General features: G+C 41.7%; 1 protein-coding gene across 13 annotated transcripts in view; it reads left to right on the forward strand.

Moving 5' to 3' along the window:
* The window catches only part of Sncaip (synuclein, alpha interacting protein), a 137752-nt gene extending 112783 nt beyond the window's left edge, over positions 1-24969 (forward strand). For 7 of the 13 annotated variants that reach the window (NM_001437476.1, XM_087592728.1, NM_001437478.1 and 4 more), the window contains 5 exon segments: positions 5824-5949; positions 9255-9424; positions 14798-14890; positions 15381-16434; positions 24343-24969. In NM_001437476.1, the coding sequence (NP_001424405.1) occupies positions 5824-5949; positions 9255-9424; positions 14798-14890; positions 15381-16434; positions 24343-24348 (1449 nt within the window). In that variant the 3' untranslated portion in view covers positions 24349-24969. 13 annotated transcript variants of the gene reach the window in all.
* Positions 24970-25520: the final 551 nt, after the last annotated feature.

The raw sequence follows: 25520 nt of genomic DNA on the forward strand, positions 1-25520 counted from the left end.
ATAGAGGCACATTTGTTCTGCCAATTCCGTCCAATGACATCCTCCATCCGCTATAGCCACTTATGTAACAGCTAGCCTGCAGAGCAGCTGAACTTGGAACCATTACAAGGCCAATATTTCCACAAGGAAGATTGCTATTGAACAGTTTTCTAATGGATTCAGCACATGCAGGTCTTTCTCTGCCAGGCAGGCACTCGAGTGCATTCTGATTTTGTGTCTTCAGTAAATACCTTAGGAAAGAATAGGACCAACCAAAGAAAATTGCTTTCTGCTTCCTCTTCTTGCTCTCTGCCCTCCTATAGATCTGTAAAGAACGGGCTACGGTCGACTCCCAATTTGTGTCCTTTTTCTTGTAAAAGTTACCTTTAAAGATTCCAGTACCACGGGGTGGCCAGCAGTTTTAGTGGAGTCCTGGAGTGAAAGATTGTTAGGTGATAGGAATTGATTTTCTTCATCTTGACACTTGAAGTCTCCGAGGGTGCAATTATCTCACTGCCTGGCTGTCCCTAGCAGAACTAGCTACAGGGGAGCATGAAGGTGAAAGCCTTGGGGGGACTGGAGAAGCAGGTCAGGGGTGTCCTTGCATAGGTCTGCTCTGCCTCCCCAGTAGGGGAGCAGCTGCGAGAGAACTGTGTTGATTCAAAGCCATCATCTGCATGTAGCTTGCACATTTTATTCAAACATCAAGGTTCAGGACACATGCCATTGTGCCGGCTCTCAAAGCAGATATCCTGTCTGAAGCTGCTGTGGGAGGTGTCAGCCTATCCTGCCTTGGTACATGGTCTAAGGGGCTGGACTCCTTTGGTTTTTGAGTTGTTCATGGGACATTTAGTCAAAACGTTCTACAAAAACAGCTTACCTGCATGATATTGCATGCCTGTGCACTGGGCCTAGTCTTCATTTTAAACACTGGCCCAGAGAAAGTTTGGTATTTTTTAAGGTTTCCTTTGGAATTGAGAAAAGGCTCACAGAAGCGTATAAATGGTCCCAGGCATCAAAGGGCCTGCTGATGAGGGGGATGCATCTACATGCTCTGGTGCTGTTCTGTGATTCACTTTAATTAGAGAAATATTCCCTCCTGGACTTTATTATTTCATTGGCCATTGTTTCACAGTCATGGAGCAGACATAAGTAAACAATCTGAAAGAGCCATTGTTGGAGATGAAGGAAAAGTAGAAAAATCTAGTCATGTTTTTTGTTGTTCTGTTTTGCTTTTGTTTTGTTTGTTTGCTTGTTTGTTTGTTTTAAGTCTTGCTGTGTAGCATAAGCTAATGGAGAACTTGGGATTCTCCCATTTTAGTCCCCTGAGACCTGGGATTACAGACATTTCCACCACAATTGGCAGAAAAGCCTTTGAATAGCATGAGCATAGATCTACACTCCAAACACTAATCATGAAAAGCTACATAACTAACCCGAGCTCCAAAGCCTGTGGGCTGACAGTTAACCAGAGTTTACTCTGAGCCTAAGGCACTATAGGGTCATGCCAGCTAGAATCAGAGCTGTTAGGGAAATGAGCAGTTGTAGGAATTTGTGCTCAAAAGATAGAAAACAGAGTCAGAAAGATAATTGAGCCTGGGGCTCAGCCCTATCAAGTCCTAGCTTGGTGGCTTTGCATGCAAGTATGTAGAAAGAATAAAAAGGAGAAATCAAACCAAGATGAGAAAAGAAAAGAAGGGTCTCCTGTGCCTGTGTGCCAAGCAAACTTGTCCGGTTGCTATGGCAACTGGACATCTTCCAATTTGTTGATTTTATTACTATCAGTGTGGTTTATTTACTTATTTCACTTTAAGTAAAGCATAAGACAAACTTACCAAGCAATTATTTTAGACTTGATATATTTAATCAATCAATATATTTAATCTTACCCCGGACACACACACACACACACACACACACACACACACACACACACACACACACACACCCCTTGGTCCCTATATCCTATTATTTTACATTTTCACATCTTGATAGATTGGATGGATCTCTAAAGTGATATTGTATTTTGTCTGATGATCTATTGTTTCAAACAAAGCTGACTCCTTCTGATCTCACCACAAACTAGAGATTTTATTGATACCAGCAATAAAGCTGTGACACGCATTTCAATTAAACTTTTACTAGACTTTGTTCAGCACATCTTATAAACTGCATGTATTAATTGCCTCTTTAAAGAGCTTGCATTGCCTTTGAGAACAGTTAAAAAGCAAAGTGAAAACAGGTTCTCCAAAGACCAGGAAATCCTCACAAGAGGAAATCAGTATAGGAGAGACATTCTTAGTGAATAGGTGTAAGTTGAATGCATACATAGATGTGTTTGTGGCTGGATGTATGGGTGGGTTAAGGGATATTGGAGAGTTATTCTTCAAAATAGAATAATACAGACAAGCTTCTCTATACATGTGACCTTTTGACCTTTTGTCCCCCTCTCCCTTCCTTTGTACCTCTTGTTCTATTTTTATGGTCTTTTATCTGGTTTCCTATGAAGGAACTGTACTATAGAAAACACAAAACAGAATTTGAAGTGCCAGGCTAAACAGTAGTCTGAGGCAGTAAAAGTGTTTCTGCCTTGTCTTAGAGTTTCCATTGCTGTGAAGAGACACCATGACCAAGGCAACTCTTATACAGGACAACATTTAATTGGGGTTGGCTTACAGGTTCAGAGCTTTAGTCCATTCTCATCGAGGCAGGAGCATGGCAGTGTCCAGGCAGACATGGTGCTGAAGTAGGAACTGAGAGTTCTACATCTTCACCTAAAGGCTGTTAGGAGAAGACTTGGTTCCAGGCAGCTAGGAGGAGGTTCTTAAAGCCCTTGCTCACAATGACATACTTCCTCCAACAAGACCACACCCATTCCAACAAGGCCACACCTCCTAATAGTGCCCCTCCCTGGGCCAAGCATATTCAAACCACCACATGGCTTATGTGAGTCTTAGGTCAGGTCTCCAACAGCCACTACAATAAAAGATACATGGCTATTGTAACTGTTTATCTGGTACTGGTTCAGTACACTTAGGAGTCGGGGCAACTTTCTTTTCTCACGTAGCCCTTGCCTGTCTTATTAGCCTTGCCTGTCTTACCTAGCCCCTTGACAAGGGCCTTAGATTTTTTTTCTTCACATTACCACATCTATAATAATTCTTAGACTCAAAAAAAAAAAAAGTAGTGTTCTATTACAGACAATCCCATTACTAAAAGTCGAAACACTGTGACTTTAATGTCTGTATAGGAAGAATGGGCTCCATGAGAACATTCAATAGGATCTGAAAAATTTACATGACAAGACACTTTACAAATAGGACATTTCAAAATACCTCAAACTCTTTTGATCTTTAATTGCTAAAGGAAGCCAGTAGAAATCAGACAAAATCCCTCACTCTCCTGGTTAGTTTATGTCAACTTGACACAAGCTTAAAGTCACCTGGGAAAAAGAAATGTCAACTGAGAAAATACCTCAGTAGTATCTGGCTGTAGAGCATTTTCTTAATTAGGGATTGATGGGGGAAGACCCAGCCCATTGTGGGTGGTGCCATCTCTGGGCTGATGGCTCTAGGTTCTATAAGAAAGCTGGCTGAGCAAACCATGGGGAGCAAGCCAGTAATCAGCACTTCTCCATGGCCTCAGCATAAGCTACTACCCTGACTTCCTCAGTGATGGACTATGATGTGGAAGTGTCCCCAACTTGGTTTTGGTCATGGTGTTTTATCTCAGCAATAGTAACTCTAAGACATTTCTGGTTTTCTGATTTATAAAACAAGGTTGAGTTGGCTGATTTCGTAAAATCTCTTCTAATATTCAGTTTTAAGAGTCCATGGTTTATGATCCTGGAACAAACCAAGTCACCCCAAGCTTGAAAATGACCTATTGAAGAGGTCTTTTTCTGTGTTTGGTGACACTATCTTTCTCATCTGTCGGTAATATCGTTAAACCTGATAGACTTCCATTCATTGAGACTTTGTTTTTGTTGTTGCTTTTGAGCCTTTACTTTTGTTTTGTTTTTGGTGACAAGGTCTTTCTATGTAGCCCTGGCTGTCAGGGAACTTGCTTTGTAGACCAGGGTGGCCATGAACTCATAGAGGTCTACCTGCCTCTGCCTCGCAAACCCCAATCCATTGACAACTTTTAAAATGATACTCAGAGAAGCAAGAAGAGGGTGTCAGATCTCCTGGAGGTAGAGTTGTGGGAAAATGAGGGCTGGCAACTGAACGTGAGTCTCAAAAAGCAACGGTCACCCTAAGCAACCTCTCTAGTCCCCTTGTTGAAGTTTTTAAAGTACTAAGATTGCATAACATAATAACCTGTTTCTAAGTAAAAGAAATCCAATATTTTACCCCTAGTTAACTAGGAAAAGTAAGACAGCCATTCTATTGCCTCAAGCACATGAAAACATTACCTATTCTGGTCCCAACATCAGCTCCAATTTTCTGTGAGCTGGCCTTTGAAGAAGAGAGTTAAGCCCATCAGGATTTTCTTTTCCAATTTCTAAATCTCAGCCTTGAGTCTCCAGGCTCAGCCTCACCTCATATTTGGGGGACCCTTGAGAACTACCTTTGACCCTACAAAGTTCATTTACAGCTGTATTCATCCCGATCTCCCAGGTGCATTCTTGCTCCTTGCTCCATTGTAGGAATCACTTCTACTTTCCTCATTTTGTTTTTGAAGGGTCTCACTCCAGCTTGCTCTTTTGGACAGAGTGTGGCACAAATATTCGGCCTGCCCTCTGTATCTCAGATCCCTTAGTAAGCAGGGCCCTGTTCACCAGCTGAGAGGAAAACATGAAAGGCGTCAGCTGTTTAGAGCTAACATTCCTTCAGCAGATTAGCTGGCATGTTCAGGGAATGAAGGCAAATTTAATCCAAAAAAAAAGTATAAAAAGTTCATGACCAGTCTGAAATAACTAGAGGGGGGCAAAAATCCTTTAAAAGGTTAAGAAGAAAAAAGTTCAAGGCTACTTCAAACGCATGATCATCTTTTTTAAATGTCACGTTCTACCCACGAGCTTCACGCTGTTGTTTTTACCCTCCCCATTCCTTTAAACTTTATATTTAATTCTTCTATTTTAAAACAGTGAAACCCCATCTCCTTGCTTTCTCCAAAAGCCATGGCATGAAAATACCACAAGTCATTCGGTGGGTGACCTACAAACAGATTATGATGAAACATCCCGGCTTGCTCTAGGGCTCTGTTTTGGAAAGATTTGGTCTCTGAGCATTTAGTGTGACGAAAAAGAAATCATAGTACTTTTAAAATACTACGAACCTTTGGTCAGAAACAAAGACAAAGAGTCCCTGCTTTATCTCAGCAAGGTTATCTTGTACTCCACAGCTTAGTGTGTCTGTGAACTGCAGGATGTTCGGTCTCAGGAGTCATGGATTTGTAATGTAAATTTAAGAGTAAATAGAGTTGTCTGAGTAGTCTAAAACCTGTGATAATCAGCTTGAAGCCAATGGGCAGCTTAACAGAATTGAAAGCATTGCCTTAAGAGACTTGAATCAAAAGACCTGGCTTCAGGTTCCAACTTCAGATCTGTCTAGATCTATAACAGAGACTTTCTGTGAATCTTTTTTCCCTTCAGTAGCATAAGTAAGAAGATGGTTTCCAAGGTGACTTCCTGTTTTCAAAATCCCCTATGTGATCCTCTTTCTCATTTCAGCAAGACCCATAGGTTTTCAATGCATACTAAATGGGAATCTTCTTTTAAAACGATAAGCAATATTTGATGTAACATACTGCTCATGAGCTAAAAATGCTCTTTCCTTCTGTCTTTATATTCAACTTCTCTGCCCAATAGTCCACTCATTCCCAGTACTCTTGTGTTTATAGGAAAAGATTCTTCTGTGGCTTCTTCAGTTCATGCAAGAACAAGGCATCTCATTGGATGAAGTAGATCAGGAAGGCAACAGTGCTGTTCATGTCGCCTCACAACATGGCTACCTTGGATGCATACAGGTACATAGCCTGCTGTTTCAAATTCAGGAGGGGCATCTTGAGAAATAAACAGGGAAATGAGGGGTGAGGAGGAGGGAAGGGAGGAAGGAACCATAGTGGGAAGGGGAGAATTTTGTTCTTTAGAAAAATACTAAATCGGTTTTTGTATTATAGACTAGAGGCGGTATAAGCTGGACAGTAGGAGCCCTGTAGTTTCCTTGCTCTGTGGTAGGACTGGGCTTCACAAATGCACTCAAAAGGCCCAGAGTTAGGCAATTGATTACCTGGGCCTTCATCAGACCAGGCAGAGGCTTGATTGGCCTCGGTTTCCCTGAAAAGCCTCAAGTAGCCTCAGACTTCTAGCCCAACATGCCTTCCAAATGGTCTCATGCTCTCAGGGCACAGTGATAGCTAGAGATTACAAAGCAGAGCCACAGGGGAAGAGAGCGAATCATGGCCACTGCCCTAAGTCACAAGGTGAGCATTGGGTGGGCATAGGGTCTCTACAGGAAGAGAAGTCTACACCAGAGACAGAACAATAGGCATCAAGAGCCAGCTGCTCAGAAAATCACAAGAGAAATGTTTACCAAAACCATGATGTGATGGTGAAAAGATTAATATAAGCAAAAAGCTGAGAATCCCTGAAATCTCTCTAGAAGACCTGCTTTCACACGCCTGCCTTGGGAGAGCTACCCTAAGAGGGAATATTCAGAATACCTGGATGTGTTCACATCGGCGTTGGCAATTGTGCGTCTCCTAATTTAAGATACCGACTTGGAAAGGGGTGATAAGGAGTAGGCATGCGTAGAATGGAAAGTCAAAATACTTACCAATATATGCAAAATGGTTCAAAAGGACAGTGGTGCTTTTCTGTAGAAGAAAGACAAATAAAGATTTTTTTTTTAAAAAAAGATGCATCTTCATTTGATGAAACAGTGCTTAAGGATCTTGAAATCAACATTTCATAAGCTGCTGAAGCCCAAAGAAACCCAGGCCATGTTACTACTTCTATTTAAACTTCAGACATTTCCTTTTTAATATACGAAGAGAAGTGATCAGTCCTTCCAGGGCGTCCATCATTCCACTTCACACAGATGATGTTTTTGGCACTAGACGCCATGGAAACTTGGATAGCTTGGATGGGATCTATCCTCCGTGTGTGAGATTAAAAAATAATGATGATGAGAGACTAGAGCAAGTAAGAGTCCTTATGGGTGAAAAGGGGACCAAAACTGCAGGGATCAGAGTCAAGGGCAGGAGTAACAGTGCGTGTTTACCTTGAGTCTCTTGGAGCTCCTTGCTGACAGGGTCTCTGTGACGCCTTGAAAAGAGGCCAGAGGGGGAGGAAGTGGCTTTATGGAAAGCTGACTTTTCATGGTGAGCAATCATAATCTAAAAGGAAAATGAAGCTCTTTGATGACCTCTGAATCTAGCAGCCTATGATATTCAACACAACTGTTTTTATGGGGGGAGGAAATCATTACTACCAAAATAAGCTGAGTTCTCAGTGTCATTGTGTCATCAAAGAATACATCAGGATCAGCAAGTTATTTATAGTCCTGTGACAGCCTCCTTGCAGACTCTAAGGACATTACAATATTAGTATGAAATCATTGTCCTGTTTTTAAGTCATTGCTTTCAGCCATGTCCTATGAAATATCCCTCTCCTCTGTTCACAATTCTTTGGCCAAATGCCAGAGCTTCTCCACTTGCTTTTGGCTATTAAATTTTACTCCAGAACAGTTTTAAACCTCAATATTAGGTCTGATTCAAACATTGTCCTTCTTCTCCACACTTGAGTGTGGGTAAGAGAGTCACATGAAGCATGATTAGCTTTTAACACACCTTGTGGGATCCTACCCTCCTCCATTCCAACTGCATTGTCAAAAACAAAGAGAAGGCATTAAGAGAGAAATTCACATGTCCTCATATTCAGCTGGGAAAGACTATGGCTTCCTAAGGCCTCTTCCTCTGATTCTACTCAGTGTCCTATTCTATGGCAACCTCCAGGTACTTGCCATGAGAGGTCTGGCTCCTGCTTTGCCTCCTTTAGTCCATACAGTTCCTTCCATCTATCACTGCCCACTACGCTAGAGAACCCTCTCCCTTGGGAAAGAGTCAAGTTCACGCCAAGCTCTCTACTTCAATGTCTACTCAAGCCGTATCTTTGCCATTGCCCCAGTAAGCAGCTTCTTGGCCTCTATACACAGTGGTTCTCAACCTTCCTAAAGATGTGACTCTTTAATACAGTTCCTCATGTTGTGATGACCCCCATACACACACACCATGAAATTATTTTCATTGCTACTTCATAACTGCAATTTTCTACTGAATTGTAACGTAAATGTCTGTGTTTACCAATGGTCTTAAGGTAACGCTGCGAAAGGTTGTTTGACCTACAAAGGAGTCATAGCCTACGGTTGAGACCCCTGCACAGCACCGTCTCTTTCTTTTCAGTTATTTTATTCCTCATCATGTAGTACTAGCAACACCTAAGGAAATGTCATCCCCAAACCAGTTACCCAAAAGGACAAGAACAGACAGACCCACTCCATATCCCACAGGAGCCTCTGACTTTAAGGATGCTTTCTTTTGGACCCCCCAACCATCAAAATGACAAAATACCACAAACACGCACTGTTCCTCTCCTAAAAGGAGGGGTTTGGTAGATCTGTCCCTACAGGCTACAGGTGGGGAAGAAAGTAGTACTATCAGTGTGGTCCTGTCTTTGTTGGCTCTGAAGGGAGAGGCCTCTGACGTCAGCTAGGAAGATCACTAGCAACACCTTTCTCTGAATTGCTGTTTCCCACCCAACACCATGGTCTCTGAAAATTAGTTGGCTTTGGAATAATGAGAAAAATTCTACTCAGCATTCTGTTAAAGTTTTTTAAAAAACAGTGTTTGGGGGGCTGGGGATTTAGCTCAGTGGTAGAGCGCTTACCTAGGAAGCGCAAGGCCCTGGGTTCAGTCCCCAGCTCCAAAAAACGAACCAAAAAAAAAAAAACAAAAAACAAAAACAAAAACAAAAAAACAGTGTTTGGAAGGAAGTCCTGGGGCTTCAACCTTTAAGAGTACTTGCTGTTCTTCCAAGGGTTCCAAGTTCAGTTTCCAACACCTTCACAATGACCAATAACTCCAGCTCTAGGGATCTGATGCCCTCTTCTGGACTCCACAAACACACACACACGCTCGCACACACATGAACACACATGCACATGAACGTACGCGCACACAAATCTGCTTAATAAGAAGAAAGTCCCAATACAATCACATGTTTTGTTTTGTTTTGTTTTGTTTTGTTTTGTTTTGTTTTTGTTTTCTGGCAGACCCTGGTGGAGTATGGAGCAAATGTTACGATGCAGAACCACGCTGGGGAAAAGCCCTCCCAGAGTGCCGAGCGGCACGGCCACACCCTATGTTCCCGGTACCTCGTGGTGGTAGAGACCTGTATGTCACTGGCCTCACAAGTGGTAAAGTTGACCAAGCAGCTAAAGGAGTAAGTGGCCGCTTGATTCCTGGAGTCTGACTTGGATTTGTTGTGCTTAGATCTCAGGCAAGGGCTTTGGAGCTTCCTTCATTCTGGGTATAAACAGAGTCTGGGTCCTCTGATCTTTTCTTCGATCCTAGATGCTCACAGCCTGTGTTCACATTGAACATAACAGCTCTAAAGAGGAAAAATTAGTATTAAACCACTAGGTGCCGAGCAGGTTTGCCAGAAGGGAATTACTCTTTGTAGAGAGGAAGCATATGTCCACATTCGTGTCACTTCAGGGAAGTGTATCGTGGCTTGGGCAGCTCGCAGGCTAATAACTAAGTTATTTTCCATGGTGAACAGACTCTTACATATGTCTTTATGTTCTTACATAGATTCCTGAAAATAAATTCTGGATAGGGAATAGAGTGGAAGACATGCATTTTAAAAGTATAAATAGAACGGCTGGGACAATAACTCAGTGGTAGAGCAGTTACCTGACATGCCAAGGCCCTGGGTTCAATCCTAAAATGTTGGGGATGTAAGCAGATGTTACCCAATGCCTTTCCAAAAATGTCACAGCATCATCTACTCCCTCCAACAACGAATGGACATATCCAAGAAGAGGAACTTTAAAATCAACCATTAAAGTATTTGTCCTAAAGTTTCACACCCAGAAAAATAGACTTCTTTAAATCTCAGCGTTTATACCCAACTCCAGTTCTTTTTCAGAAGTTGAATAGCTACGCTGCTGTTCTATTAAAGAACTTTACAAAGTCAAATTCCTGACCACTCTACTCTCTCTGTTAGTTATCCTGGGATAAGCAATCCCTAAACCCTGACAGACAACAGTCATTCAGTTGCCTTGGAATCCAAGTGCTATGAGCAAACATTATTAGCCCAGGGACATATATGTAAAGGGCTCCTGTGGGCACTGATTGTTCATGTATTATATACTTCAGTGAAGTGAGAAAACCCAGAAGTGTATATGGAGAAATCCCAAATACACCTTTGGGGCTATGTGTCTTTTAGGTTGTGGGACATTAGTAACAGACAAGGGCAGTTGGGAAATAACTTACAAGGTAGGAAAACACCTGACCTTTGCCCACAGTGAGCTCTGGGACCAGATAGCCTTGAATGCTACTACTGCTACTTCTGCTGCTACTGCTGCTTCTGCTCCTTTTGCTCCTCCTCCTCCTCCTCCTTCTTCTCTCCCCTCCTCTTCCTCCTTCTTCTCTCCCCTCTTCCTCCTTCCCCACCTCCTCCCCTTCTTCCCCCTCCTCTTCTTTCTTCCTTTCAAATGCTGCTACCAACTGGTTATAGCCATTATCTAGAAATGGCAAACCTCAGCTCTTCTGAAGTTCCTCTTAGTAAGGCCAGGTATTTAGAACTGAATTCTTCCTCAGCCAGGAAGACACTAAGCCCTAATATTTCAGTGTAGCCTTATTTGGAAAAAGATATTCACAGAAGATCTTGAGTCCAAGTAGGGTCATGAGAGTGACCAGTCTCAAGTATTCCTATAAGAAATGGAGAGGGCCATATATACAAAGGGCACATCATGTAAACTCAAAGGCAGTGCTCGTGGGGGGATATCAACCAACAATGAAGCCAGCATTTGCCAGTAAAAAGTAGACCCTAAGGGACAGGATAGACACCACCATGTCCTCAGAATGAACCAACACAGTTAACTTTAATCTCAGACTACTTATGCCTCCCAAACTGTGAGGTGATAATTTGCTTTTGTCTGGGGATGGAGAGATAGTTTAGTAGTTAATAGCACATGTTGCTTTTGCAAAAGATTATTCCCAACACCTACATCATGCAGTTCACAACCACCTAGAACTCTAGTGCCAAGGGATCTGACACCTCCTTTTGACCTCTGAGGGTGCAAGGCACAAAAGCATATATGCAGTACTCACATGTACACATAAAATAAAAATAAAAACTTTTTTTTTAATTTCCTGTTGTTTAAACTACCGAGTTTGTGAGATTCTTAGGGAAATCCTGGCACATTGACATGGTATGAAAATAAAGTTTTCTCTCTGTGTTTAAGGCTGATAGATTCTTTCTGGAAGCTTCTTTCAAATCTAGAGAATAGGGGTGTTCTCCATTGTTCTGGTGATTCCAGTCAACACAACTGATGTCAAATGGGATATTTTTTAATGGTGTCATAATGACTGAAAGGCACCAAGTAAACCTTTTAAAAGTGAATTATATAATCTTCTTCTACCTGCCTTAGCCTCATCACTGTATTTCTTTCCCAGAACCTGGGCATGGCTTTAGAGTGCACACCGCTAACCACCCCACTAGCTTGCTCACGTCCCCAGGGTAGTTTCTCCCTCTAAATAATGTCTGTGTTTTGTTTGTTTTTTATAATTTTTCATTTTATTTTATTTCCTATGTATGGGTGTTTTGTCTGCACATGTCTGTGCACCATGTGTGCACCTGATGCCTGAAGGAAAGACCACTGGATCCCCTGGAACTGGAATCATACGTGTTTATGAGCTACTTATGATTCAAACCCAGGTCCTCTGGAAGAGCAGTTAATGCTCTTAACTACAGAGCCATCTCTCCCAGCTCTCTTAAAATAACACACACACACACACACACACACACACACACACACACACACACACACACACTTGAAATGCATCCCAACTAGCAAAGTAAAATGCATTGGGGAGAGGGGGGTTAGTCTTATATTAAGCCAGTGTGAGCAAAAACTAAAGTGGGCCAAGCCTGCTAACCAACTATCTTTGTAAGAAGTTTGGTTGGGACACAGACACTTACACTCATCTGTGTGTTGTGCAAGGTTAAAGTCTTGCTACAAGGACAGAGCTGAATAGTTGTTCTGAAAGCTAAATGACTCCTAAGCCTAAAATATGGGCTATCTGGTCCATTAAGAATGTGCTGGGTCCTGCTTTAGAAAACTTTGTGGGTTTTGTTTTTTGTGCTGTTGCTTAACATTGACCTTGACTTTTGGTATATATATATATATATATATATATATGGAGCTGAGTATATATCTGTACCATGTGTATACAGGTCACCATGGAGACCAGAAGAGGCATTGGGTCCCCCGAAGCTGGCATTACAAGTTGTTCTAAGTATCCCAGGGTGGGCTAGAAATCAAACCCAGGTCCTCTACAAAAGGAGCAAATGCACTTAGCATCAGAGCCATCTGCCAAGCCCCATGACTAAGTTTGAATCAGTGAGTTTGGCAGTATAGGTGAGATGAAGTGAGGTTACAGACTTGACTTGGTTTGGGGGTTGAATTGTTATAAAGAATGCTGACCACTTCTAAGAAAAACAAAGATACTGGGACTTGTAAAAAACACTATCAGGACCTGACTACGTAGAAATATACAGGCATAGTTGTTGAGTGTATGCGCCAATACCATGCAAGAATGGCAGGCTTCTTTTAATTCATAACTAAGCTGTGGAAGCAATAGTAGTTCTTATAACCCCTCCATTCAGTTCATGCCCCAGCTCCTGAGAGCTGTTACTATTTTTATGCTAACCATATTAGTTTCCTGTTGCTTATAACAAACTATCACAAAATTACTGGCTTAACCAAAGACAAATTTACTTTATATTTTTGTAGGTTAGGGGTCAGTAGGGATGTTGTAATGCTAAGGTCTAGGGGTTTACAAGGCACCCATCCTAGAAAACAGGCTGTTGGGCAAACGTAGGTCCTGCTCCTTCAGATTGCTGCAGAATCAGTTTCCTGCATTTGGATGACTGGGTTCCTGCCATCCTTCATCTGCTAGATGGGGTCAGCCCAGCTGCATCCTACAGCCCATAATCCCCCTCTCTATATCTGACATCAGCAGCAGGGTCAAGTCCTTCCCACTGTGAAAGGCTTATATAGTAGGGTAAAGTAGCCTCCATGTGAGACCTTCATATTATATCAGCCATACTCCATATCAATTTCTTTTGCTAATAACACAACATATTTATGTCTTCTGGGAATTTGGGCATAGATAAACATTCTTGGAAAACTGTATCCTGCATTCAATAAATGTGTCTCATTTCTGTAGAATAAGAGTTAATTTGCTTTAATCCCAGAATTTGGAAGGCTGACGCAGAGAGTGCTCTGTAATGAGTTCAAGGCCAGGCCAGTCTAAATGGTAAGCCCTAGGCCATACAAGGCTACAGAATGAGACCCTGTCTCAAAAACTAGATATATAAATAAAACAGAGTCAGTCAAATTAACTAGTCCCACTTTCTATAATAATTAATATATATTTTCTAAATATATATTTTTCTTCCTATAGCTGTGACTTTCACCCTATTTTCTTAACTTCCAAGCACATTCTGTTACACATACTCTTATGTCCAGAGGAAATGGACTCTTACTGCACATAAATTTTCCTTTTCATAAGAGAGTACAAAACTCTGTTACCCAAAGTAAAAGTAGTTATTTTGTGTCGTGTTTAATTATATTTTATGATTAGTAAACTGTTGCAAACACTTTTCAAATTTCTAAGCAAAGTGCCTGCCTTTAATCCCAGCGAGAAGGAGGCAGACAGGCAGAACTCAGTAGGTCAGCCTGGTCTACATAGTGAGCTATCTAGGGCTACACAGAGAGACAGTGCCTCAGAAACAAAGAACTACAATAGTTCAGAAATCATTAGCAACATGTTGAAATCCTTCTGAATCTTTGTTCTGGTGATGGAAGGGAGAGAAACTTTTCTTAGAATAGTAGCTGACATAGCTGCTTGCACCCATCATCCTGGTATTATTGACAGAGACAAGGAGGTGCCCTAAGGCCTGCTAGCCAGCCACTCTAGCTGAACCATGAGCCCCAGTTCAGTGAGAAACCTGTCTCAAAAACTCAGATGAAGAGTGATTGAGTAAAACATGGCAACAGCAAGTCCTGGTCTCCATATGCACATTCATACACATATACACAAACACGCACACGAACACACACACACACACACACACACACACACGAACACACACACACATGCACACACGCACACACACACACGCACGCACATTAGAATGTATTACACATAGTATTTATAGTATTCCTTTTTCATTTAAGACTAGTAAAGTATAATATACACACAATTATTAGCCAAGTTTTTATATGCCCATAAGTATTCAAATAACAGTGCTTTAATAGTTGCCATTGCAGAAATGATTGAAATTCCTTCACTCGTATTGATGAGCTATTAATTTCTTCATGGTTTGTCACGAATGTGAACAATAACCATCCTTTTCAACACTCGATTGCTTCCTTGGGAAACTGAACCATGAGGATGAAGACTAAACGTTTTTAAGGCTTCTGAGTGGATGCCATTTGCTGAGTTTTCATGAAGAGTCTTCTCCCTCTAGTCTGCCAGCGGCCATGCCTCACACACTGTGTTCCTTGGTTGTCTCCTACAGGCAGACAGTGGAGCGCGTCACACTGCAGAGTCAACTCCAACAACTTCTGGAAGCCCAGAAATCAGAGGGCAAGTCCCTCCCATCTTCACCCAGGTAACCCCAGTCATATTGCTATTTGAATTGTTGGGTATGTGATGAAATCTTTAAATGTTCTTCTAGCATTCTGTTTATTCCATTTAACACTTTTCAAGAAAATACTTTATTCCTACAAACATAAAAGATATCACAATGAAATGTCTGTGTCTGGGATCATAGGACCTGAGGCAGTTTCCAGCCCAGAGTTTCTGTTTCTTTGTGCCACTTGTATTGACCTGTGAAATGAGAACAAGGATGTATAGGGTGATTAGATTGAAGTAATGAAATTCATACAAACGTGGTTCGTAGAAAATAAAACAGACCAATTCTGTCATGCTCTGGCTACAGCTGATAGATTGGAGTCTTTGTTAATTGTTCAGAAGAAAACATTATGTAATCTAATCTTGTTTTCCATAAATCAATAATTGTATGAAAGGTCGTGCAAGGTCTTATGGATGCATCTAGTGCAGTAAGAAACCATCTTATATTTTCTTTATCTTCCTTCCAGTTCACCCTCCTCACCAGCTTCTAGAAAGTCCCAGTGGAAAATTCTAGATGCAGATGACGAGTCTACAGGCAAAAGCAAACTGGGAACCCAGGAGGGAATACAAGTCCTTGGAAACTTATCCAGCAGGGCTAGGACCAAAGGAAAAGACGAAGACTCTGATAAAATCCTACGTCAGTTATTGGGGAAAGAAATATCAGAGAATGTCTGCACCCAGGAAAAGCTGTCATTGGAATTCCAGGATGCTCAGGTATCCTCTAGGAATTCGAAAAAAATACCTCTAGAGAAGAGGGAACTGAAGCTAGCTAGACTGCGGCAGCTGATGCAGAGATCTTTGAGTGAATCTGACACGGATTCAAACAACTCTGAGGACCCCAAAAATACTCCTGTGAAAAGAGTGGACAGACCTAGACCACAGCCCATTGTGGAAAGTGTGGAGAATATGGACAGTGCAGAAAGCTTACACCTGATGATAAAGAAACACTCTGTGGCATCAGGACGCAGGTTTCCTTTTGGTATGAAGGCCTCCAAATCCCTGGATGGGCACAGCCCATCTCCCACTTCAGAGAGCAGTGAACCAGATTTGGACTCCCATTGCCCGAGCCTGGGAATGACTCCTCCAACCCAACCTTCTACAGAAGCCACTCAGTGCAGTCCTGACAGTGCCACTGCCCAGAAAGTTGCTACAAGCCCCAAGAGTGCCCTCAAGTCTCCATCATCCAAGCGCCGGACATCCCAAAACTCAAAACTGAGAGTGACCTTTGAGGAGCCTGTTGTGCAAATGGAGCAAACTAGCCTTGAACTAAATGGAGAAAAAGACAAAGAGAGGGGCAGGGCCCCCCAGAGGACTAGTGAGTCAGGAGAACAAATGAAAAGGCCTTTTGGAACCTTCCGATCCATCATGGAGAGTTTAAGTGGTAATCAGAACAACAATAATAACTACCAGCCAGCCAGCCAGCTGAAGACCTGCACACTACCCTTGACGTCACTTGGAAGGAAGACAGCAGATGCCAAGGGAAACCCTGTGAGCCCTGCTAGCAAAGGAAAGAATAAGGCAGTGAGTGCTGTTTGGAGATGTATTTATGCTTGTATTACTTTTAATTGATTGTGTTATTGTTACTGACTGTGCCATCTTGGAGGAAGGTCACCCCAAGATTCAAAAATTCATATATATTTTAATGACACATGCCAGTTTAAGATGAATGCCCCTGCACTTCCTTTGGAGAATACAGAGAGAAGTGAGTAAAGAAATCGCAGATTAGGTCTGACCCCAGTTTCTTGTGCTTTGGGCATTACAAGTTGTAAGCCAAGAGGCATTTATACAAGATGAAACCACCCGTCAGCATTAAATCAGTCCGCCATTGGCACTGATTCTGTCTCGGGAAGAGTCTGTTCTCCTTGTGGACTGGGTACAAAAGCCCACTTTAAAAGCATATAAACAGAAACCCCATTTCTTCTAAACGACCTAACTCAAATAACCTTTGAAATGAATATCCCCCAGGGACTGCCACATAGCCTGTTAGCACACACATCTCTAAGTGTTGACTAGATACTGGAGAGACTGAAGGGCTTGCCAGTGGACAGGAGAAGGCAGAATGCATTGTGAAGTCATTTATAGCGGCACTTCTTGGAAACCCGCCTCTAAGAATAAGAGATAGGAACATCGTTTTAGGCAGCGATTTCTGCATGCTCTGCGCTTGACATGCCATCAAAAACAGTGTAGCAGCCAAAGTGCAAATCTCTCTGTGGAAGGAATGCCTTGGATCATTCACTCTCCCATTTACTAAACCACCCAGTAGAGCGTCGGAAGCTCATCTTCTACTCCTTGTTGGGATTCCTAGTACAACAGTCTTAAGAGCTGTCTAGATTTCTTGCTGTGGTACCGAATCAAGTTTTACGTAATATCTCTTCAACAGCCCCATCACCAATTTTTAAATTATCTACCATCTCCCTTATTATAAACGACTTTACCACGAATTTGTTTTATCTAGAGAAAAGCATACTCCAGCTAAGACACCAGACTTTTTGCTTTAAAAATTAAAACCTACTTATTCCCAAGTAACTTCAGAGAGTCTCTTGATGAGCAGTAACACTAAAATCATCTCCACAGTTCCCCATACACCTTTTCTCTAATATCTCCTGCATGGCTTGGATTAACCAGGACCTGTGCATGTGATAAGCTTGTTGCATGTTGTCAGATAATTCTTAATTGCACTTCTCTAGGCGATGTACAGCAGCTGCATTCATCTTCCCTCTAATGCGCTGGTCGAAGAGCATCTGCGTGATTATGCACGGTATGTGGCGTAGAGTGCACTGTGCGGCACTGCCATGCCTTTGCTTAGAGTTGCATGAGCTTTGAAATGACGCGACCGAAATGTTTGTAATCAGGGGATATAGGATATAGCACCAAGGGAGAAGAATCCTCTCCCAAAGAGACATGGGTCCCATCCTAGGAAGGTAGCCGGTACCCAATGGAGAGGCTTCATCAGTTGGGAAAGTCTACTCTGTTCACAAACTCACTATGTTCCTTAGTCGACTTTGGCCTTCAGTTTGCATTCTAAGGGAGCTTAGTGCCAAGTAAGTATAGAAATTAAGTTCAGTCGTGGGTAGAAGAGGTCAGCTGCCCTTCAGAAATCAGAATTTCAAGTGTGAGCTGGGGCTTTGTTTCTGCACTACTGATAAACATATCTGCCCATCACAAGAGGAGCATGCCTCTCAGAAGCATGCCTCTGCCGCCGGAAGCTTTCCTGCTTAGTACTGTGAACCACTTCCGGTCCAGAAGTCGTTCTGATGAAGGTCCACAGATAAAATAAGAGTCTTTCACAAAATGTTCACAAGTCCAAATACATAGTCTGTGCTCATATAAGAAAGAAGACCCTGTCACCAGTGAGTGACTAGGATTTCTACTTGGGCAAAACCCTCCTGAGGTTTAGTGTGTTTCCCGACCTGGCAGGAAGTGGGCGGAGTGACCGGAAATGATGTAGTCAGTTCCTCTTGACTAGTTTATTTGAGAAGCATTAAACCTCAAAACCCATTTTAAAAGCAAAGCGTTGGTTTTTAAAACATCTTAGAAATTTAAAAGTCACGACGCAGTATTCAGCATTCCTCCAGAATCCTCCAAAGAATGTGTGTACTATACATACAGATTTTAGTTCAGAATACATAACTTCCAGAAAATGTTTCTCTTTTTGACCTTCCCTAGATCAGAGTCAGTCTGCCTGTGTCTTATCCGGTCTGGGTGGAAAACAAATCTTAGTCATGTTAGCAGGCTATCGTCAGGGGTCTCGTCAGTTCGGTGCATTGAAGGAAGAATACCTCGGATTCCTTATAGTCACCAGTGAGCAGCTGATGGCAGATGGTCTAAATGCAGTCAGGACTCCTTCCCACGACAGAGGTTCCTGTTCAGTGCTGTTCAGTGCCAGGGTTAGAGATGGGAGCGTGACATGGAGAAACCTCATTGTCCTTCCAAACATTGGTACTATCCTGCTTTTGTTCGTCTCAGCTATTCTCACCCCTTTCCTCTGCCTGTCTTAGGTCGGATGTGTCTCCTTGGTCCCTGAAAACTTACGCTTTTGTGCCTGAGACAAAGGAGCACAAAGATTTGGCAAACTCCCTGGAAGCAGAAAGGAAAAATGCCTTCCAGACTCCTAGGGCAACTGGGAACGAGATAATTAATGTCACAGCAGATCTTTCCTGCCAGAAATGTTTCACCCTGCCTTTTTACAAGGAAAGGAAGAAAGCTGGGCATTTCAGTTGAATAGTATTACGAAGACTCAGAGCACAAAATGAGGTTAGAGGGCCACTCGCTTGTCTGAGACAACCATAACACTTTCCCACTGCACTTAGGGGACAGTCCTTCTAAAGACTCGGTTATTAAGCTAGCAGATTCGCTGGCCTTGTATAGTGAAAAGGTTTGAATTCAATGCTAAATAGTTGGAAAATCCAAACTATGTATAGTCTCAGTATTGAGTTAACATCCAGACCTCATCTCACTACCCCATATCTTAATATATACTTTATTTCGGTTTTAGTTTAATATGGGTTTCCATTAAAATCCAGGAAGTCCAGTTTGTTGTTTCCTTTTCACATTGGAGAGAATAAACTTTTATTATCATTTTATTCATCACTTGCACACAGATAGCACCAGCCTCATCTACTCCACAGACAAATCAAGGATGCCTTTCTGCCTGAAATCAAGGTTCCTCAGAGGAATTAAGGCTAGGATGAGATGTGTAAACGAACAGGACAGAAGTAACTCTGGTGCCTGCAGCATTTACCTATGGGAGCGGAGTGCAGAAGTTCACCTATGAATGTTGACTTCAGATCTTGACCGAAGAACTTGCTAGAACAGCAAGTGGCTTCTTAAAATAGTGTAGGGACACCTAGACTTTGAGTGAAGATGTCAACAGCTCCCTGTTACTGACGCCCCTGTCAGCAGATGTGGTGTGATATTAGCTCCAGGATTCTGAAATCACAACCTAGTTTCTAAGAATTTTTTTTAATGTTTTTATTGCTAAAAGAAAAGTAGAACCAGTAAGTGCAGCATCTTAAAGAATGAAATTCAGTTCTGTACCAGGGTTCTGATGGCTAGTTAAGTTTTCTAAATTGGTCACAGGGTGATAGCAGAGTCTTGAATTTCTTTTCAGTGGCCCTTAACCTTATTGCTTTGAACAACCTTCTCAGCATCTCAACTCCAGAAGATGACTTAGAGGAAACAGATTAATCTTTCCTTTTTGTCTTTCAAGAGGATAAGTTGACTGAGTTTTTACAGTACCAAAGGAATGTGTATTATTACTGGTCTAAAATACCAATGAAGCATCCATTTGCAAGTTTTGGACTGCCTAGGGTAGCTTGGTCCAGAATATGGCTACCTCCAACAACACCCTCTCTAAGCCGGTGACACTCTTTCTTGAAGACCCAATCCTAGCACCAACATAAGAGGACTCCTTAAAAAGACATGAAGCGATCGAAAATTAGACTGCTTTTTATTACCTATGAATTAGCCACCTTAAGACTTATACATACAAAGCCAAGAGCTAATGTCAAATATTTTGCATAGATTCAAGGTATCCAATGCTACTTCAAAGAAAATATTTTTGGCACAGGGCTGGGACAGATGTCACTCTCCCAGTAGTTTGCTGATGCTCATAGAATGGAGAGAAAACTCTTCCTCAGAAATGAAAACTACCCAACCAGGACACATTCTTTAGTATGTTCAGCCCAATTTAGTCAGTCAATGATGATCAGAAATCCTAAGACAAACAGCTCATTTCTCCATCTCCACTCTGTTTTCCTCATTCCTGAAGGTACAGTTGTGAAGCAAGCCCAAAGAAGATATGTCTTACAGTGTCAAAGCCATATCATAAGTCTGCCATTACTAAGGGCATCTTTGGATTTTAGAGATGTATAGGTTGATTGAAATCAGCACAAATATAACCTTGTCTGAGCCACACCCCTGGGTAACCACACCTTCCTTTTCCATGTCTTCATCAAGAAGCATATATTTTTAGTGGAACTGGAAAAATCCCTGGACCAGTAAAGTACTTACTGTGCAGACATGAAGGCTTTAACCCAGAACACATTTAAAAATATTAGTTCTAGTGGTGTGGGCTTGTACTCCCAGTGCTGAGTCAGCAGAAACAGGCTGACCCACGGTGTCCCATGGCCAACTAGACAACCAAACATCAATGAACTCCAAGCCAACAAGAGACCCAAGCTCAGCAAAGAAGTTAGCTAATGCCCGAGGGACATCATGTCCTTTGTCCACCACATACATGTGTACACGTGTGCATGTATACCTACACACACACACACACACACACACACACAATTGTACTTACATGAACATGTACCCACATGTGCACTCCCCTGCCACACACAAACAAACAACACATTTTTTCCCAAAGTAAGATATGGTTACTGAACTTGGGGAGCTTGTAGTGAAGAGATTCAAAGGAGGATAAGCACAGAAACTATTGCCGAAGCTTCTTGAGAGCACCGGTGTACTCCCAGTGTCTAGTGGTGCCTGGCATATGGAAGAGACTTGATAAATATATAGAAAGAAAAGGAGCCTAATAGAGGAAAAGAAGGGAGAAACAGGGAAAGAAAGCAAAAGAAAACCTTGTCTGTATTATCCTGGGGAGCTGGGGAAGGAGGTTATGTTCTATGGGTATATTTGAGTCTCACATCTCCCTTCTTCAGTAAGTGTCAATTTGAGTTCTAAAGCACTCATTTAGTTTTGAAACCGAATTTCATCTTTTAGTAGATAAACAATATAGATACGGTACAAGTAAAACTGTAAGAGAGCACACTTAGTGGCGCCTTCCTTGGGTTAGCAGGGAGATGGTGTGGCAGGCTGCGAGCCACGGCACACTGATCCTGTCTGTTGCTGTGGTTTTGCCACGTGCTGTGGGAATAGAATGTGTGCCTAGATGATTCAGCACACCAGATTACTTGAAAACCAGTCATTTAAGCATCATGCTTCCCTCCTTTTTAATTTTGGTCACTCAGAATGTGATTTCATATCCAAGAATAAAGTCAAAGCACAACAATTATCTGAATAATTTGTGCCAGAATTGCCCACTTTTGTTCTCTTGCATTCTGGCAGTTGAAGGGTTGAGTAAAGGATTCGGGGAAGGCTGATTTATTATCGTATTAAATGTCTCAAATTAACAGTATATTGGTTTCGACTTGGCTTTCTGTGATCAAACTAGGTTTTTCCTGCAGAAACAGGGCTCTTCTGAGGATGATAAAAATGCAACATTCCATTCTAACAAAGTAAAAATGCCCTTTGAAAAAGTGTGAACTAAGGTATCTTTAACCTAGAATGAAACGTTTCAGCTTATTTATTTTAATTGAATTTCCATCAAGATAATATGAATGCATATGAATAATAATAGCAAAACAAAAGCTTCAACAGTCAGGAATAAGTGGGAGAAGGGCCGAGGGGACCCTACTCTTCACTTCTGAGCAATTTGCTGCTGATAGACTGAAGAGGAAGACTCTTTTCCCTCACATGGGTAGCCATTAGTGGTAACAACAGGCTTGAGTGAATCGCTCCAATCCAACACTCACACCAGTGGTCCCCACTAAACTAGATGGATCAGAAAACAAAACCAAAAGTCATGAATCTCAGAAAGGAACCTGTAGAGAGGGGAGAGGAAGAGAAGAGAGAATGGAGAGGGAGTGGTCAGAACATATTATTTACACGTATGAAATTGCCAAAGAACAAAATTAATTAATAAGAAAGCCTGCCATCCCACTGAAAAATGACTGTAAGTGACAATAAGCCTCACAGACTATCAAGAACCTCACCACTTTCTTCCAAGTATTACTAGAAATTATAGGAAATTTAAACGTCAACATATATGAGATGTTAAAGGACAAAATACTTTAATGTTTAAATAAAGGCAATTTGCTAAATTTAAAAAAAAAAGAAAGAAAGCCTGCCATCTCTCGCAGTGCCCCATCCATTCACTGTTCATATTCTTCTGAATCTACCATGCCCTTTTCTGTCATATTTTCTTCAGCATTCTGCATTTCTAAATGCCATGTTTATAGAAATTGTCAGTTTCAGATATTATCCCTATCAACTGCTGGCACACCACTATGGATGATAAAAATATGAGTGCACTTAAAATAGCCCAGCAAATATTCCAGACGCCTTATAACATCTCTGCTCTTTTAATCTGCACAATGATATGCATGGCGGATGCTATTATTATCCATATTTTGCACACTGTAAAAAGGCATAGCTGATTATGTCTCTTACCCAAGATTACACAGTAGTGATGGTTATAAACTCTGGAGCCAGCATTTGAATTTGATCAGTCTGGCTCAAGAGTTTATATTAACAGTAAGTCCATTTTTAGCCTCTCCCTCCCTCCACTTCTCTCTCTCTCCTTTTATTTTTCCCTCTAAGTGTTGGATATTGAACCCAGGACTTTATGCATTCTAGCCAAACACTCTACCATTAAACTACATCCCCAGACTATTTCTTCTTATGAAGCCACAAGGACTCAGTCAGGGGGATTCCAAGACCTCCTCCTCTAGGTTCCATAGGTTCTTGAAATCTACACACAGAAGCCCCTGAGGGACACACTCCAACCATGTCCAAGCCATAGCAATAAGCAAGCGTGGTTTTGAGGTCATAAAGCCACATTTGGGCTTGTCCTGCATCCAAATGTTAGAACCATTACCAGAAAAGCATTTGAGTGTATCTTATGTTCCAACAGTTAGAACTGAGTTGTACATAGGTTTGCCTGCTAACAAAGGCTAGCTTCTCCCCAGAAGCTTCTGAATGGTATACATTTAACAGCTGATGAAAAAAGAATACGTATCTTATCCAGAGAAAAATTCACTTATAAAGAAACATCCGTTCCTTTGTCCTCTTCTTCCACAGACCTAGCAGACAGTGAGTATTGAGGGGAAACAGCTCTCATGTTTCTGAACTTTCTGGTTTCTGTACCTTCACCTGTGTGTAGGCTTTCAACATGTCACTCAGCAATCATGCCTAAAAGCATTCTTAGCAAACTCTCAAGACTCCAAGTTCCTATAGAATTCAAAGTGTCACCAATAATTTCTTGTGAGGAAATTATTTAAAAACAAAAACCAAGACCTCTTGCTTCCATTCACCCAACAATGCTGTACGTCCTATCATATTTCTCCCTGATAAAATCCCCTTGACTACAAAGTACCTGAATTCCAATCAATATGGTGGAGAAATTGCTTCTGGAGCCAAATTCAAATGTGTTCAGTAAGTGTGCATTTTTCCATGATGACTGCTTTCATTACATCGTAACAGTGGTTTATATGAGAAGCAAATAATTTGCCTCCTGGAACGAAATGCTCCCCAGTATGGTTCGGGGCTGATTCCCATTTCTGGTGAGCTCTTTTGCAGCATAGTCTTGTAACTGACCATAGTTCTATCTAATTTTGGCCTGTGGTTTCTCTCTCTTCTGCTTAGGCTTAATGACATCAAAAGAAACACGAAGAAAACTTACAACGTAAAGCACATTGCTGAACCAGAGCCAAAGGAACTCTTCTTATAAATTACTCTTAGTATGAGTCTCACACATGCCCTCTGGCCACCATTGGGAGTTAATGGACTGTGGCAATCAGACCATGAGAACAACACCTCACCAGCGAGCAGAATATCTGGATGCCTTAAATTTATAATATGAGACTTGTTATAAGATACATTTTGGACCATATCTGTACATAGAACTTGTTTGATTTCTTTTTTAATATGCTGTTTGAAAACATGATCGGGCAATGTATGCATTGACACATTGGACATTTGATTGAGTCGACCTTCTTGAAGCACATCCACCAGCACCTGACACGACTAGTGTTTTTGTGAATTGCATGAGGATTTGCTGATGTTGATTAGATGTTCACCTTCTTTGTAACAAGGGCAGCTGTGGCTCAGCTCAGTGAGGCCAGGTCACTGGTTTTATTTTCTGTCCAGTGTGTTTTTCTGTCATTTCTACTTTTTTAATAAAGAAAATTAAACATTTGTAACAGCAGACTCTGGGCGTGGGGGGCAGGGCATCTACTTTCTAATAAATCTGTGAAGCTCTGATTTCTAAAAGGCTTTGAAAGTATTTTGATTGCTGCTACTTGATATCAAGAGGAAACTGGGCTGTTTAGCTGGTTCCCTGTAGGGAGGGGACAAATAAAACATTCTAGAATTCATTAAACCCAGGAAGATTAGACGGTAAGCAAAGCAAGCAGTCCTTCTGCCTTCCCAGACCTCAGCGTTGACATGGGAAAACACAAAGGACAACTAAAGGTTCATGCTTGCTTGGGTCACTTTTTTCTGCCTTCAACACATCATGAGGCTTGTCTAATCCCTGTGGGAGTGTGGAGCCCAAGTTCATAACAGTCTTATTGTTGATCCAGCTCTTTCAATCCCTGTAAGCAATAACTTACAAGAAGGTTCATCTTTTCATGGAAAAAAATACATTTTGGATGAAACTACAAGCATTTTATTTTCAAAGTGTTGACGTGGCCTATGAGAGGTTGTCAGTCAAGCACAAGGCCCTGGGTTCGGTCCCCAGCTCCGAAAAAAGAAAAAAAAAAGAAAAAAGAAAAAAAAGAAAAAAGAGAGGTCGTCAGGTTGTTAAGAACAGAATGTCTTAC

The sequence above is a fragment of the Rattus norvegicus genome, chromosome 18, assembly GCF_021556685.1.
Source record: "Rattus norvegicus strain SHRSP/BbbUtx chromosome 18, alternate assembly SHRSP_T2T, whole genome shotgun sequence".
NCBI classification, from domain to species: domain Eukaryota; kingdom Metazoa; phylum Chordata; class Mammalia; order Rodentia; family Muridae; genus Rattus; species Rattus norvegicus.